General features: G+C 35.2%; 1 protein-coding gene across 1 annotated transcript in view; it reads right to left on the bottom strand.

Moving 5' to 3' along the window:
• Positions 1-315: 315 nt before the first annotated feature.
• Positions 316-16,940, bottom strand: part of LOC106050394 (xylosyltransferase 1-like) — a 79,525-nt gene continuing 62,900 nt past the window's right edge. Inside the window, exons 4-13 of the mRNA XM_056021097.1 lie at positions 16,356-16,526; positions 13,239-13,408; positions 11,793-11,998; positions 10,183-10,263; positions 9,510-9,726; positions 8,833-9,009; positions 6,349-6,454; positions 5,347-5,474; positions 4,787-4,996; positions 316-4,503 (exon numbers count right to left, since the gene is read on the bottom strand). Of these exons, the coding sequence (XP_055877072.1) occupies positions 3,844-4,503; positions 4,787-4,996; positions 5,347-5,474; positions 6,349-6,454; positions 8,833-9,009; positions 9,510-9,726; positions 10,183-10,263; positions 11,793-11,998; positions 13,239-13,408; positions 16,356-16,526 (2,126 nt within the window). The 3' untranslated portion in view covers positions 316-3,843. The remainder of the gene's footprint in view (positions 4,504-4,786; positions 4,997-5,346; positions 5,475-6,348; positions 6,455-8,832; positions 9,010-9,509; positions 9,727-10,182; positions 10,264-11,792; positions 11,999-13,238; positions 13,409-16,355; positions 16,527-16,940) is intronic.

A 16,940-nucleotide genomic window follows, 5' to 3' on the forward strand; every position in this document is an offset into this window, starting at 1 on the left:
ATATAATTCTTATGATTCTTGTGTATGTAACCAGTTGGTCCCTTAGTGTGTAATTATATCCAGGTATATGTAATAGTAGCGGCAACATCCATTCATGAAAAAAACTACCAATGCCAATAACTGTATAAAGAAATATCACACAAGACCTGATGATCAGTCAAATAAGTCTCAATGATTAGTAATCTAATTAACAGTGAAAGATCACACAAGACCTGATGATCAGTCAAACAACACTCTCTTCATGTACAAACACAATGAGTCAATGATTTCAATGAAATCAATGGGACAGATGTATAAAGCTACAAGAGACACACAATTTGTTTGTCAATAGCCTCTGATGTATTTCACTCTCTATAGTTTATTCATTATGGAATAATTTCATCACTAATTTGTTAACCAGTTGCATCCATTTCATGATATATACATTCATTACAAAACTAAATATTCTGGCCTAAAAAAAATTACAAATGTAAGAGAGATTAAATTGATCAAAGTTTATATTTTAAAATGTCTAAAAATAGATAACTTTTTATACCAGTTCAATATATTATCTGCCCATGAAAGAGTTTCCCAACATCAAGACATCAAAGAAACATTGTAAGATTAAGTTTGTGTTAGCTTGACTATCTGCAGGAACACAAAGGATTATTATCTTCAGAAAATGTTGCCAAATAGTTCAAGGCTATTAAGTCTAAAAAGATACAATTTTGGCATTGGATCTTCTACAATTCCCAGCTTCTATTCTAATGCTGCCCTTGGTAACTCTAGTATCAGAAGTTACTTGTTTAATGAACACAGCTGAACAGTTCTTAAATACAAGAAGACAAATCTGTCAAAGTGAAGATAAAACAATGAACTCAAACAATCATAGGGATTCTTTTTTTTTTTTTTTGGAAGGGGAAAGGAGAGAAGGTACATTGCTAATTGTTTTTTTTACCTATCCCATATTACTTATGCTAAAAACTCATAGAATATGGGTAACTAAAAAAAATAATACCCAGCTATCAGCATTTTTTAATCCAACCATGCAAATATGTAAAAGCCCACAATGTACAGTAATGAAGTGAATCAAATACATAACTAATATCACAAATTCAGCGAGTCCTGACAACGGACTGGGATTTGAACAAATGCACCTCATAATGCACACAGATACAAGTGTGTTTACAAGATTTTAATGTAAAATATAGATACAGGAGACAAACATTGGGACAAGACTTTTTAAGTGGCCCATATTTGTTCAAAGTCTGTAGTACACATCCCATGGACATTTTCTTGTTCTACAACCCAGATACATCTTGCAATTCAAACCAGATACATCTTGCTATTCAACCCATGTACTTCTTGTTCTACAACCCAGATACATCTTGCTATTCAACCCATGTACTTCTTGTTCTACAACCCAGATACATCTTGCTATTCAACCCAGATACATCTTGCTATTCAACCCATGTACTTCTTGTTCTACAATGCACAGACAACTCTTAAATGAAAACAAACACTCTTCCTGAGAAATGAACTCCAATACGCAGTTTTGGTACAAAAGCCACATACATACATGCGCACACAGACACAAAATTTAATTGGGTATAACACTTAAAGCTTACGTTGTTAGTGAATAATAATTATGAGATCTTCACATTTGTAAACACTGCAAAATATAAATTTAGCTCGTTGGTCCACATGCTTTCTTAGCCCTTTGTTCAAAGCTGTTTCGTTAAGTTCAATGACAAAACTAGGATGGAAGGCTGCATTCAATATCAATCATACTAAATACATTTTGATGACAGATTTAAAACCTTACACAAGTAAATTTTTGATTAAGGAATGGAACAATCGTGAGTTGACATCATTGATCTTAAAGATCAAACACAAATTGATTTAGCAACCCTTAGAATTAATACTGCCATAAAATGAATAAGAGGATAAAAATAGACCCATGTTGGAAGATGATTCCTGTAGTAAAATATATTCAAATTTAAGTTATTATTTTTTTTTAATATAGTAAGTAAATTACAATTTGTAAATCCATTAAAACTGTAAAGCAATCATGGAGACACAAGAGTATAAACATTGAAAGTAGTCAGAGTTTTAAAAAATGTGTAAATAGATATTAGAAAGTAAATGTATAAATGTTATACCACAAATAAAGTGAGAATAAAATAAAAATATATATTTGTGTAAAGAAAACATTGAACAAGAAAAAGTGATATTAAATAACTTCCACTAAAGTTGTAAGTAAGAATCAAATATCATTACCAGCAGACAAAATAATAATTAAAAAAAAACAATTTTTTGACTTAAGTGCATTAAATGTCAACCAAAAATAATAGTGTATAACTTAGTGTAAAAAATAAATATTCAACTTATGTTCTGTTCCAGTGACAAAGTTCCCCAGTCACAGAATAACTATCTAGAATAATCTAGATGAATACATTTCTTTCAGTAATAATGTACAGTTTGCTGAAGCAATAAATTAAAAATAGCTACGTGCTAAATAATGACTAATTACATTTTGTAGAATTAAAATGTGAGAACAGCCCCTATTTAACAAAAAATTGTCTACTACAATTAATAACAAAAGTGTATAGCATAAATAAATGAGATATGGAAACCTGCCATTCAAACATGAAAGAAACAAGTTTGTTTTGTCCTATTCATAGGACACAAATAGAAAATCAAACACCTTCAAGAGACTCACTTCTACCCCTATGTGTGTCAAGGACCAAAATACTATTGGTCAGATTTAGTGACACTAAAGATACCTCCCACATCACTCCCCACCATGTGCAAGCTTCTGTAAAAGATGCAGGCTAGTACAGATAGCACTGGCCTACTTGGTATAAGGCAGGAGTTAGAATTCTGGCTTTGATAAACTAAGTGAAGCCAGAGTTCATTAACCATAGTACTAGTGTGAACTTAAGTATCAGTTGTTGTTTTTTAATTAACATAAATAAACTTTTACATTTTTCATTGGGAAAAAGTATACTATGTGATAAATAAAAACTATTAAAATAAAATATAACATTTTTACACATAATAACAATATGAAAAAAAAAATGTTCAAATTATATGTTACTTTATAAATTAAGCAGATATTGAAATAAAAATATATTCAGATCATTTTTTTCAGTTTCAGGTTGAATAAAATTTGGCTTTAATTTATAGACATAATTAGCAAATTATTAAGCCAAGGTTTACAATTACAATGAATCTAAAGACATTCAATAAATAATAAGAAAGAAAAGCAAACAACAGCTTTCAACATTTTGATTCCAATGACATAAACAAATTCCATGACAAAGCAATGTTGAAATTGTCAAATGTTTGCAATAATGAAATGTGAAAACAAACATGATTCCATTTCAAATAAGGCACATAATGTATGTTCCATTTACATAGGTCAGGTAGTTGAATAAACACTTTCTCTGCATTTACTTTTACTTCATAGTTTTTTTTCCCAGCCACAGAACTATGTGACAATTTAAAACAAAAAAAATCTCCACTTCCCCCTACCATGTACACACTCCACAGATATAAATAGCTCTCAGTTTTAAAAGTCAAGCCTTTTTGATTTTGTTAGAATTATAAACAAAATAACACACACACGCTTTCTTCTTCAAACCTTTCCAATCACAAGGTGCAGTGGCAACACTGTTGCACACACACACACAAATGTTTAGGAGGGAAAAATTATCATTTTTAGTAGGATAACATTTCTGACCACATACAAAAACATTTCAATCAAGTTGTCTGAGGAACAGAATTTCTGACCACAAAATCAAACAACAGAGAAGTGGTAATTACTAAAATTAATAGAATAACTCTAAGCATCCATTCGTGTCAGCTAACAACTGGAATCTTGGCACCTATATATCTAGTGTCTGACTTCAGGTCTGGTGACCTTGAGCTCCAGGAGACATTCTGACAGGGAACTAGCATTGGGCATGCACTGACCAACTCTGTGACACAAGTGTTCTGGACCACCCAGAAAAACTTAGCCAGCATGTCCACCCACTGTTCCAACTCAGGGCCAGTTTTCCTACTGTTTATGTTGGCTTCACTAATAAGTTTGGGATCATCATTTAGGTTCAGGTTGGGCTTAAACTCTGAAAAGTCTGTACTAGTGTAGAGACCATTGGGGCCCTGGTGAGCCCGGTGGGCCTCAGAGGAAGAAATGGGTCTGTTGTTGTAAAAGGTGAGTGGGGTGACCAGAAACTGTGTGCAAGCCACCAACTTGAGGTCAATCATCACACAAGACTTCCACATGCCTGGTCGAAGGGGCTTGTTGAGAAATGGTTTCTGGTTTCCAACATGGTAGACAGATGGGATGTGTACATCATAAGAGGCTGCTATCTCATTGGTAGGGTCCACCCAAGCAATGGAGACAGAAAATTCTGTTCCAGGAAGCCAGGCATGGCGTAAAGTGATCTCATCAAAAGGCCCAATCAAATTCCCATCATTTCTGAAGATCAACTCTTTGACATCAAAGTCAGTACCAACCTAGGGAAAGAAAACAGAAGGTTATTTCTTCAACTGTTACGCAACTTCTATTAGCATTGACTTAAATCTGAAGTAAAAACTATTTAGCTTACATTAAAATCCATGTTTCCCAAAACTTTCAAAATCAATTTTTGTTTCCCAAAACTTTCAAAATCAATGTTATTTGCTTTGCCATAGAATGAATTAGCTATATAGCTTTTAAAGCCATTCCTAAAAAGCTTTTCAAGTTCACACATTGATTATGTCATTACTTCTCATATAGAACATAGAAAAAAATAGTTACCTCTAATGACTGCAGTCTGGCTGCTTTCCCTTTATTGTCAACTACTGAGTAATAGTGTTGAGGCTCAGCATGGACTTCTAAGGTGACTACTTGGCCTGTGCTCTGTAGCTGTGCTGAGAAGAGAACCAGCAGACCATGGAAGTGATCTGCCTCATTGAAAACAGTGGTCTCTAGAAGTTTGAAGGGTTTCAGTGCACAGGAAGTCATGGTCTGTGCTCCAGAGAAACAGTTTGTTATTAGTTTAGTCTAGACGTAGTTGGGGCCTAAATGTTGATTTATCTTTTAAACTTACTAGATTACAATGTAATTTAACTCTTTGACTCTGGAATTATGTTCAACATTTTGATAGAATAATATGTTCACCCTTTCAGAGTGGGAAAAAATGTTTCGATTGAGCATTTTTGTTTGTAGTTAGAAAATTATATATCTGGTCAAGACATAAATCATACAGATATCCCTTGGGTCAATACATTAAATGATTAACAAAAAAATTCTAGGAACTGAAAAATGGCAAGTCATGTTGACCAGAAATGCAAATTAATTCATCAACTCAAACTGACCTTATCTAAGAGTGATGAGGCTATCCTCTCTACTGATGAATAGATGGTAAGAGCAGCATCTTTCACCTTGGTGTTCTTGTCCAGGTGATGGTAGACATTCTGCCAGTAGTTGGACAAACTTTGAACACCTGATGAGAAATACAAAGATGCCCTATCAAAATATTCCTAACACAAATTTTAGTTAGAAAATAAAATGATATTAATTACTTCTTGTCAAGACTCTACATTTGAAATATAAAAATGAGCTACTCCAAAATTTGCTGACTGGCTTATTAAAATTTAAAATGCTATTACAGTTTTTTGTCTTGAGGTTAAAAGAAAGTTTGAAATAATTTAAGGAGAAAGTGAGGCTGAATTCTTTTATAAAGAAATTATATTTTCTAACCTATTTCGCAAAACTACAAGATGACAGAAGATGGTAGCTGGTGGAGTGGAATACTGATGAGTTAATATAGGAAATAGGCATTTTAGCTTTTGTTTGTTGACCAATTGAATAAAATATACATTAAAAAACACAGTGCTTTTTTTGTAAAAAAAAAAATAAGTGCCGATACTCAGTGATGGATTGCCTAACTTTTAACCACTAATAAATTAATAATAAACGTTAAAATACAAGAAAAGTAATAATTTGTCCCCACTTTGAAAAAGGTGCTGGTATGCATACTGGTGCATACCGTCACAAAAAAAGCACTGAAAAAACATAAATTTCTCCCAACTCTTTCAAAAAAATAGTGTAACGAAATATCTTTGTTTGAATAAGAACAAGAAAATTGTCTTGCAAAAAAAAAAAAAGGCTGTGCATTAAAACATACTATTTAAACAATACCATATAAGACTTTGACTTTGTGACATACAGATTAGACTATATAGCAGATTATTTAGAAATTTAGACTAAGTTACATTCTGGTATGACAATGCAACATTTTTTAAATTACTAAATAACATCAAAGACAACCAGATCAAACAAATGTTTGCAAAGCACAAACAGTTCGACTACTGTACCTGAGTAAAGGTATCCATGAAAAGTGACGTCCACAGAGTTAATGACTTCCTGATCAACAATGGCCTCAAACTTCCTAGCAAAGAACATTGGTTTCTTGTCGTAGTGCTGAAACAATAACATGTAAGGAGTAAGAGATGACATTCTAATGAAATCATTTAGGGATCAAAATTAGAACTATCAGGTTTTATCAAATATAGTTTTGATTGTTTTAGATAGCTAGTAAATCATTTATCCCTGTAATGAAATGATAACGACTAGAATACCAATAATATGGCTTTATTCGACAAAATTAGACTACAGTAAACAGTGAATGAAACCAGCACGTCTAGCATACCACTGATGCAGTCTATACACACGCACACACTGGACATGAAACACAACAATGGCCATGACCTTCAGACACGCTGGACGCACGCAGAAAATCAACTCAGTTACACTACAATCACCCCGCCTAAAAGTTATAGGAACATAAACATGTAAATAATAGTGAAGGACAGCGATATAAGAGGCCTTAGTATCCCTACAAAATACTTACAGATTTACTCTATTGAAAAGCATTGTATAACTATAAACAAACACGTTATACACTATAAAATTATCAGTCCCTTATGCATACAAATATTAAGACCAGTTGTCTTGAATAATAATGTAATAAGTAATACAATACAAAAAGTCTAACTAGAAAACACCCGTTTCTAGAAAACGTATCAGCCGCTACATTGTGTTTGCCTGGTCTATACAAGACATCGTAGTGGAAACAGCTCAGTTCCAGTCTCCACCTTTGAATTTTCTCATTCTTTATTTTCCCTTTGCTCTGTTTGTCATACATGAAGGCCACAGAGCGTTGATCCGTGACAAGGGTAAAGCGATTTCCTACTAAGTAGTGGTGCCATTTCCTTAACGATGGCTTCTGATATGTAGCTTTCACAGCTGCCAGTGTCTATGAGAGCTTGCAACAGCAACCCGTTGACGTTCACTTGTGCCGTAGACTGTGTAAGCCCAGAGAAATGCGTTGATGACAAGGTACATGGAGTTATCACACTGGTCAGTGATATTTTGCTGTCAGCTTTGTTGGCTGTTGTTTTACTTGATTTACAAACAGTTTGGAAGTGTCCCTTTTTACCGCACTGATGACATAATGCATTTCGAGCAGGGCATTCAGTTCTAGAGTGTCTCCTCCTACCACAAAAGTAGCATAGCGACTTAATGGCATTTAATTCCTGGTCTTCATTAGAAATGTATGTTTCTAGATGGGAGCTAGTTGGTGTTTTCATTGCCCCACAAGAGATTTCGTTCGTTGAATTGTAAGCCTGAGCACGCGTTGTGGCTGTTTCTAACACTCTAGCTTCGTCAAAAGCGCTTTGTAGAGTAAGAGATGTCTTTTCCAGTAACCGCTGTCTAATAGTGTTGGATGCCAGACCCGTTATGAAGGCGTCTCTAATGCAAATGTCTCTGTGCTGTTCAGCAGTTACTTCTTTAAAGTCACAGTCCCAGGCCAGGCTTCGCAACTTTAGCATAAAGGACTCTACCGTTTGGCCCGGCTGCTGTTTACATGTAGCAACCAAATGTCTAGCAAAAATGTCATTCTTTAACTTAATATAAGTAGTCTTGAGTGTGTCTATGGCCATCGAATAGGACGATACATCACTGATGAGCATATAAACCGTAGCAGATACGTGATTCTTCAACAACTTTAGTTTAAAGTCTTCGTTAATATCCTTGATGGACGAAAGAAAATTCTGAAATGTGTCATACCAGTGAGTCCATTTTTCTGAGGCCAGAGGAGCATTAGGATCAATGTCCAACTCTTTCGGTCTGAGTAATTTATCCATTGTAGATTAAGGAATCCAACACTAATCCAGATACATAATTTTGTCGAATAAATTGTAATGAAATGATAACGACTAGAATACCAATAATATGGCTTTATTCGACAAAATTAGACTACAGTAAACAGTGAATGAAACCAGCACGTCTAGCATACCACTGATGCAGTCTATACACACACACACACTGGACATGAAACACAACAATGGCCATGACCTTCAGACACGCTGGACGCACGCAGAAAATCAACTCAGTTACACTACAATCCCTTTCAATGAATCTATTCATTTCTGTTGGGACAATGTCAGAGCACTATGAAAGTAGAGAAAAAACAACTTTGAAGCAAAGGTCTTTATAAGCATGACCAAGTTCTGGAACTAAAGGGAGGAAAGCAGTAAATGCAAATAAAGGGTCCAGTGAGTGAACATAACTTTTAGGACTTGAGATACACAGTATTTGCTACAGGTGTATGTGTGGGATCAGAAACGTGTGTGTAAGGGGTGGTTTAAAGCAACAGAAATAGCATGTTTTATGAAATTTAGAAAGAGGGTTTCAAAACTAAAATGAAAATTTCAAGCATGAAAGTGACTGAACAGCAGAGAACAGAAAGCTCTTTCCTTCAGGTAGAGCTGTGTACAGTGTTTGGTTCCACTCACCAGAAGTCTCTCCATGTCTGAGATCTTGATGTTGTTGGGGGAGCAGCCACACCAGTCCACTATGTGCTTGTACTGACACTTGCAACCTTGCTTCCTCCTCCAGTTAGTCAGGTGAAGGTTGTTATCTACTGACTGGCTACAGAACAAACTGTTTTGTAGCACCATGTGAAAGAAGGACTGGAACAGATGGACGTCACAAGTGTTTATCACTTTAACTCATCATTGCTGCTGCAATGTATAACTTTATACAACCATTCAAAAATGAATAAAATGTAACTGTCTTTTTAACTAAAGCTTCACTTTGTTTTAGCTTTATGGTATCAGAGTTTTTTAGCAAAAGCAAAATAAAAGTGCATAGATTTAATTTCTCCTCTACAACAGAATATATGAATTGGAAGTAAAAATCAACAATTGCAATGAATGAATCTCTTTCAGTTATAATATAAAAACAAAACAATTTAAAAAAAAACACAACTTGTTTTGTTTAAAATTTGAAAAAAAAAATATATATTCTAATTTTCATGATCAGAAAACATTCTAATGAAAATAAGGAAAACCTTAATAAAATAAATCACAATAAATATATGTAATGTGAATGCCATGGTAAATATATTCTAGGAATTTCTTTACAATCTAAGCCTAGCCATTTAAACATATAATTAGAAAACCTATAATACCTCCACAGGTAGAAGAGAGTATTTATAATACTGTTTTAATCCTGTCACCAGCTTGTCCTTGGAATTGAGGGCGTAGCGAGCAAACTCTCTAAACAGACCAATCCAGTCACTTCCTCCATCAAAGATAACTCCTGAAGGAAGTGGACGTGGGGCCACACGCCACAAATGATCCTCACATTCATGAAAAGTCTGGTCAATTCCTTGTTTCTTTATAAACCTGAGGAGAGTGTTCTTTTAATTTTCAATAATTTCTAAACAAATACTTCTAATCAGACCTTGTCTCTCCCTGGCACCTTTCAGAAACTAAGGGCTGAAGGTGATGTAAAAATGAAATACTATTAAGTACCTCCCAACTACCTCAATCCTCCAATGAGAATGGCAGCCATTACCCAAACCTCTTTCAGTGTTACCAAATAAATCAACATTATCATTAACAAGCTTTACAATCAATCTGTATGATTGTTTAAACCAAAAAAATAAAAGCATCAGAAATGCTTTCTCTAGTCTCATTCAGTAGATTCACAAAACCTTATAATTTAAAGAAATCAAATAAATATTCCCTATCAACTGATCTTAGCTGCTTTTTTTCCACCCCAAAAATGAATAAAATAAAAATAAATAGCAGGTATTAGTATGACAGTTATTTAAAGATTTATTTTATAATGTCATTTACCTTGGAACATTTTTCCCAAAAGACCGAAGAAAATTGAAACCTTTGTAAGCTGTGAGGTACTCCACTAAGTCAGAGACTGGTCTGTAAACACACAAGATTTACAATAGGCAAGAATGTTTTTTTTATATTTTTCATATTTTTACTTGATGTTGCAAAATACAACAATATATTTCCAGTAAAAATTACACCAATTAGAAATGTATCTCAGTTTAATGAATGCATCAGTTATAATTAAATTACAGAGTAACATTGATCCAGATTAGAAATGCCTATTTATTTTCAATCAGTAGAAATCCACATTTTTAAACTTGTTCTTACAAGTAAAATCTATTATTTCTATTCAAGAGAAGCTGATGTCTAATTTTACCACTGGCTGGGTTTCACTAGAATAAACTTGGATGTATAAACTAACCACAGGCTGGGTTTAACTTGGGTGTATAAACTAACTGCAGGCTAGGTTTAACTTGGGTGTATAAACTAAGAGCAGGCATGGTTTGATAAATAATACAAATAATAAGTAAACAAGATAATGTATGCTCAACACAACAGACATAAAAAAAAACAGTTACAATAGGTCAGTGTTTCCCCAAACATTTGACCTACGTTTACTCCTTTCATAATTTTTGTAATGCTAAATACTCCTCGCCCCCCCCCCCCTCCACTTTAATTTATTAACAGAACATAAAAAATTTTGTTTTTTTTAAATCAGTGTAGTTAATGAGGTGTAACACATACCCCTTCCAAAGTCTATGTATATCTATTGAAATATTGCGAGCTTTTAAATACCTTGGTACTATCCTAGACAACAAACTAAATTTTACTGCAAGTACTGATTATATCAGCAAAAAAGGGCAGCAAAGATTACGATTACTAAGAAAACTGTCCTCGTTTAATGCTAGCGAAAAGGCCTTGGCTATGTTTTATCACGCTCACATCTGCAATATTTTAAGTTTCAATATCACTGCCTGGTATGGCAATCTGAGCATTAAAAATAAAAATAAAATTTATAGAATCCTAAATGCTGCTGGTAAAATCATGGACAAAAATTAAACCCCATTTGGGCAACTGTTTGAGACAAACATCTATAAAAAAAAAGCTAACAAGATCCTAGAAATAAAGAATCACCCTTTGTGTCAGGATTTTGTGATTTTACCATCACAAAAGAGATACAAGACACCGATAGCAAAGACAAACAGACACAAACACTCTTTTGTTCCCCTGGCAATCAAATCATTAAATAAGAACAATCTGATATAAACCTTGTCACATGTAAATTATGAGTGAGTCTGGTGTGAATGTACACTTTGGTTTCTTATAGTTAAAATGTTTTTTGTTTGGTGTAATGCACAAATTGTAAGACAAATTTTTCATACAGACAATAAAGATTATTATTATTATTATTACCCTACTTTGGGAAACACTGTAATAGGTAACTAATGTAAAGACGTTTTGAACACTCAAGTCTTGATGCTCTTCTTGACTCTAGTAAAGAATTTTGTGTATTGAAAAGGCTCACAATGTAGAGAAACTCTGATGCATTATTGAAACATACTAAATAGATAGTGAACAAACAACCAAGTTTAAACACTTGACCAAGTAATGACTCTTACTTGACAGGGTAATCACTTTCACTAAGATTGATGTAATAGTCCCAGGTCCAGTTCTTCTTGTCTTCAAACAGTTCAGTCAAAAAGCTCAAATGTGCTTGCAGCAAGCTGGCCCCGCCCCAGATGGTGGAAAATCTTTGCCTTGTTAGGTGCACATTGGTGAACCGGTCTTCTAAGGGAAGTAACTCTCTAAATAGGTACTCCTGTCTCTGTGGGATGGAGTTATGGATAACAAAACCAGCTGATAAAATAATGCTTTTTTTCCCCCATAAATCATGGATAGGAGATTTTACGTGAGAGAGAGAGAGAAAGGGAGAGAGAGAGAAGTAGCAAAGGGAAAGAGAGAAAACTAAATAAAACTAATGGTAGATAATCTAAATTTATTTTTTAAATGCAGAAGGTAAACATGAGTATGACATAGATGGATGGGCTATGTCCTAAGTTTTGAACTATCAACAAACAGAACATCCTCCAAAACAAACGTTGTCACCCTAAAATAAATAAAGTAATTTGAACTCCTCTGTTGTATTTAGCCTTCAGCCATTACAATGTTTTCAGCAAAACTTAGACATGAAGGCTCATCCATAGGATTTGTTCAACATTTGAAAATTCATTTTACTTTTAAAAGTTAATCACAAAATCTGCTATTGTTTACATTTTGATTTTAAGATCCAGTTGAAATTATAAATTAAAACACATTAAAAAAGAAAAAGAAGAGAATGCAATAGGTAGAAATAGGACAAGACAATGGAGCACACAGAAAAACATAAAGAAAAAAAAAAAAAAGAGAGATTTTGAAAAAAAAACAACAACTAAACAATGCCAAGGACGCCATATTGAAAGATTGCTGAAGGGGGGGGGGGGGCAGCTAAGTTCTACTGACTCTGTGCTACAAAGGAAAGAGATTCTGTGGTGAGAGAAAGTGTATACAAAGTAGATGCTTTTAAATAGACAGCTTAGCAAATACTTTCATAGTCAGAACAGCTCAGACACCAAAACTTTAGCTACTTCTAGATTGGCATCCATATAAGAATCTAACCCCATGTTCTTAGCATTATCTTGCATTAAAACTACATTTATTAGGTACATTTTGATTGTTTATTAAAGTTGCATATCATTGCAATCAAGGTCAATACATTAAAAGGGGGGAAAACGCATTAGAAGCTCATCAGTTAGTTTAGGACAAAATAGACTTGAATTTGTAAAGAATGGAATTCGTGGATCACTTGGTGCAGTATAAAGAGTCAGTCACACAGTAAGGCCTTGTCCTAGTCTCTGCACCATGTCCTAGTCTATGTACCATGTTCTAGTCTATGTACTATGTCCTAGTCTATGTACCATGCCAATGCCTACATACCATGTACCATGTTCTAGTCTATGTACCCTGTACCATATCCTAGTCTACCTACCCTTGACCTAGTCTACCTACCCTTGACCTAGTCTACCTACCTTGTCCACGTGTATGTAGTAGTAGTGGGAAGGAGAGTAGATCAATCGCAGCAACCTGTTCACCTGACGGACTGCACGGCCATTCACTGTCAAAACAAAGACTATCTTCACTCTGGGAATGTCTGGCTCAACAGGGGCGTACTCTAAAGGAGCATCCTGTCTTATGACCTCTGAGGAGAGAGAGAAAAAGCAAGAGTAATAAAGAGAAAACAAAACGTGTATATAGAGTTCCACTTCAAGAAGAAAACAGCTGGACACAATGATGACCTGACCAACGAGTAGGATCTAAAAAAAAAAAGGGGGGGGGGGGATAGTGGAGGTAGAAACAAAGTGACTTCAAACACAGAGACATTAACACAAACAAAAGGAGAGTGGGGGCTTGTTTCCTGACAACATGTAGGCTAGCTAGGACATGAAGAAAGAGAGGTAGAAAGGTAGTGTGTGAGTGAGAGGGGGAGAGAGAGAGAGAGGGTAAAGAAATATGCATAACAGAAAAAAAAAATAGAATAAACAGTATCAGATGTCTACAAGCAACAAGCCAAAGGTCATCAGGTCAACAGTAGAGTCTGAAAGAGCAGGCACCAATAGACTTAACAACCTGCTGAGCTTCATCCTTCATCTCGTGTTACGTCTAGACACTAGGATGTATACAGCTCAACAGTTCAGCTCTAGACTATCAACAGGACACTCCTCCACATAACAAGAGAGATGTCCTTAATACTTTAATAGCAATGAGCAAGCAGTTAGTACTTACATCACAATTGGTACTTACAACAGGACACTATAAACCACATCTATTTAAACAATCTCACACACACACACGCACATACACATCAACTACACAGTTGTTCATGAACTTTCAAACCTCCCAAAAAAAACAAAATAAATAAATAAAGAGGGGAGAAGGTGGTGAGGGGTAAGAAATAAAACTTGAGTTTTGAAACCTAGGCTAGAGAAGGAAGAATGCTAGGCTAGAGAAGGAAGAATGCTAGGCTAGAGAAGGAAGAATGCTAGGCTAGAGAAGGAAGAATGCTAGACTAGAGAAGGAAGAATGCTAGACTAGAGAAGGAAGAATGCTAGACTAGAGAAGGAAGAATGCTAGACTAGAGAAGGAAGAATGCTAGACTAGAGAAGGAAGAATGCTAGACTAGAGAAGGAAGAATGCTAGACTAGAGAAGGAAGAATGCTAGACTAGAGAAGGAAGAAGAGGAAGAATGGTAGACTAGAGAAGGAAGAATGGTAGACTAGAGAAGGAAGAATGCTAGACTAGAGAAGGAAGAATGCTAGACTAGAGAAGGAAGAATGCTAGACTAGAGAAGGAAGAATGCTAGACTAGAGAAGGAAGAATGCTAGACTAGAGAAGGAAGAAGAGGAAGAATGCTAGACTAGAGAAGGAAGAATGCTAGACTAGAGAAGGAAGAATGCTAAACTAAAGAAGGAAGAAGAGGAAGAATGCTAGACTAGAGAAGGAAGAAGAGGAAGAATGCTAGACTAGAGAAGGAAGAATGCTAGACTAGAGAAGGAAGAAGAGGAAGAATGCTAGACTAGAGAAGGAAGAAGAAGAAGAATGCTAGACTAGAGAAGGAAGAAGATGAAGAATGCTAGACTAGAGAAGGAAGAAGAAGAAGAATGCTAGACTAGAGAAGGAAGAAGAGGAAGAATGCTAGACTAGAGAAGGAAGAAGAGGAAGAATGCTAGACTAGAGAAGGAAGAAGATGAAGAATGCTAGACTAGAGAAGGAAGAAGATGAAGAATGCTAGACTAGAGAAGGAAGAAGATGAAGAATGCTAGACTAGAGAAGGAAGAAGAGGAAGAATGCTAGACTAGAATTATGGTCAAGTCATATTTATGGTACCTGTTATGTGCAACCAAACAATGCCCCACAAGATCTGCTAAATACTCATTATGAGTTTGGCAGCGAGAAGGCCATTGTTCTGTCCGCATACAACCCTAGTAAACCCAAACAGTTGGGCAGAAGAAATTATGTGTATGTGTGTGAGAGAGACAGAGATAGAGATTTAAATGTCCCTAGTTCACATAGGTTAAGCAGAGTTAAGCTGATGATTACTAGAACTAAGACTTCTTGGCCCCCAACTACTGAGTAGGACCTACATTATATCATGTTATTTTTCTCTCGCCAAGACTCAATTATTCCTCTTCATTGCATGTTTTTCTCCCGTGAGGTTCTTATCACCAGGTGTCGATGTTTATTAAAGGGAAACTCCGATGGTTTTTCAAATTTGAGTTATTGACATATTTGAATTCTGCGTAAAAAGTTGTAATAGTAAACATTTTACCATTTTTTATTTAAATGCTCAGAAACATTTATATTTAATAAATTAGACAGTAAATTCTTGACATTTCCAAAAAACGGGGTGCTTTGAGATTTTGTTTTTAGGTTAGGCATACGTCACTTCCATCATCAATACTGAAAAGGAAACTAGATTTAACCAATCGTATCGCTTCATTCTTACAGGCTCTTGGGCTTAGTGACGGCCTATTCCAGAGCTATGTTACAGTTATATATACATTTATAGGTAGATCTAAAGGCATTAGGATAAGCAACTCAAGAAAAAAAGTAACATTTTCATCTAAGCCTCTCCCTTTCCCAGAAAGTAAATAGATCGTGTGTCTGACTGATTCGAACAAACTGGTCAGTGTAAGGCTAGTCTAGACTACGTGTAGTCGGTCATGACAAGACAACCAAGCGATAGTGTTTGTTGTGTGTTGAGTGGTCAGGCGAGAAAATGCATACTTCCGTGGTTAGTCAAGCATGTAAATCTACTTTTAATACGCATTTTTTCTTTGCTTACAAGATCCTAGATCTAACTGCATAGACAAAGATATATTTCTTTTACGAGAATGTTATTTTTTCTGTATGGTCTCCCGTTATACAATAAGTCAATAGATTAAATTAGTAGGCTAGTGTGACGTCACATAGAAACCCGGTGAATGTCTGACTGTTTTGGATGCACAGGGAAATTACGTCAGAAAAACATCAATTACTAAGTTATTATTGCAAATAAAAAAAAAGAATAATATATTCATTATCTGTAAATCAAAACACATATTATATCAAAAATTGTCAAAACCATCGGATTTTCCCTTTAAACTTACCCTGGACACCTGTCCCGTACACCTTGTTGGCGAGATAGGCTCCGCAGGTCTGGGATGCATCTCCTGGGCATTTAGTGAAGCAGTGGGCCTCGTCCAGCTTGTCGCTGTGCTTACCATAAGAGCTGCCACACCAACATTCTTTCCCATACTGTAAACCTGCATATTTTTGAGCTGTTGGAGAAACATCAACATCTATGTTGATTACAATAGTTAAAAAAAAACATAAAAAAATACTGTAAAAAAGACAACACAAACCTTATATGAAGTGTAATTGTATCAATTAGTTTGGATCAGTCATAGATCTAGAGTTTCTAGACCAACAACAATAAATCTTTGCGGTTAGAAATATTTTTACCCATTGTTTTTTGTTTGGCGCTATTTCGTGCATTTAACTTCCTCACTACGCTATGATCCTATCACTTCCTCACTACGCTATGATCCTATCACTTCCTCACTACGCTATGATCCTATCACTTCCTCACTACGCTATGATCCTATCACTTCCTCACTACGCTATGATTGTATCACTTCCTCACTACGCTATGATCCTATCACTTCCTCACTACGCTATGATCCTATCACTTC

Source organism: Biomphalaria glabrata, chromosome 2, assembly GCF_947242115.1.
Source record: "Biomphalaria glabrata chromosome 2, xgBioGlab47.1, whole genome shotgun sequence".
Lineage (NCBI taxonomy): Eukaryota > Metazoa > Mollusca > Gastropoda > Planorbidae > Biomphalaria > Biomphalaria glabrata.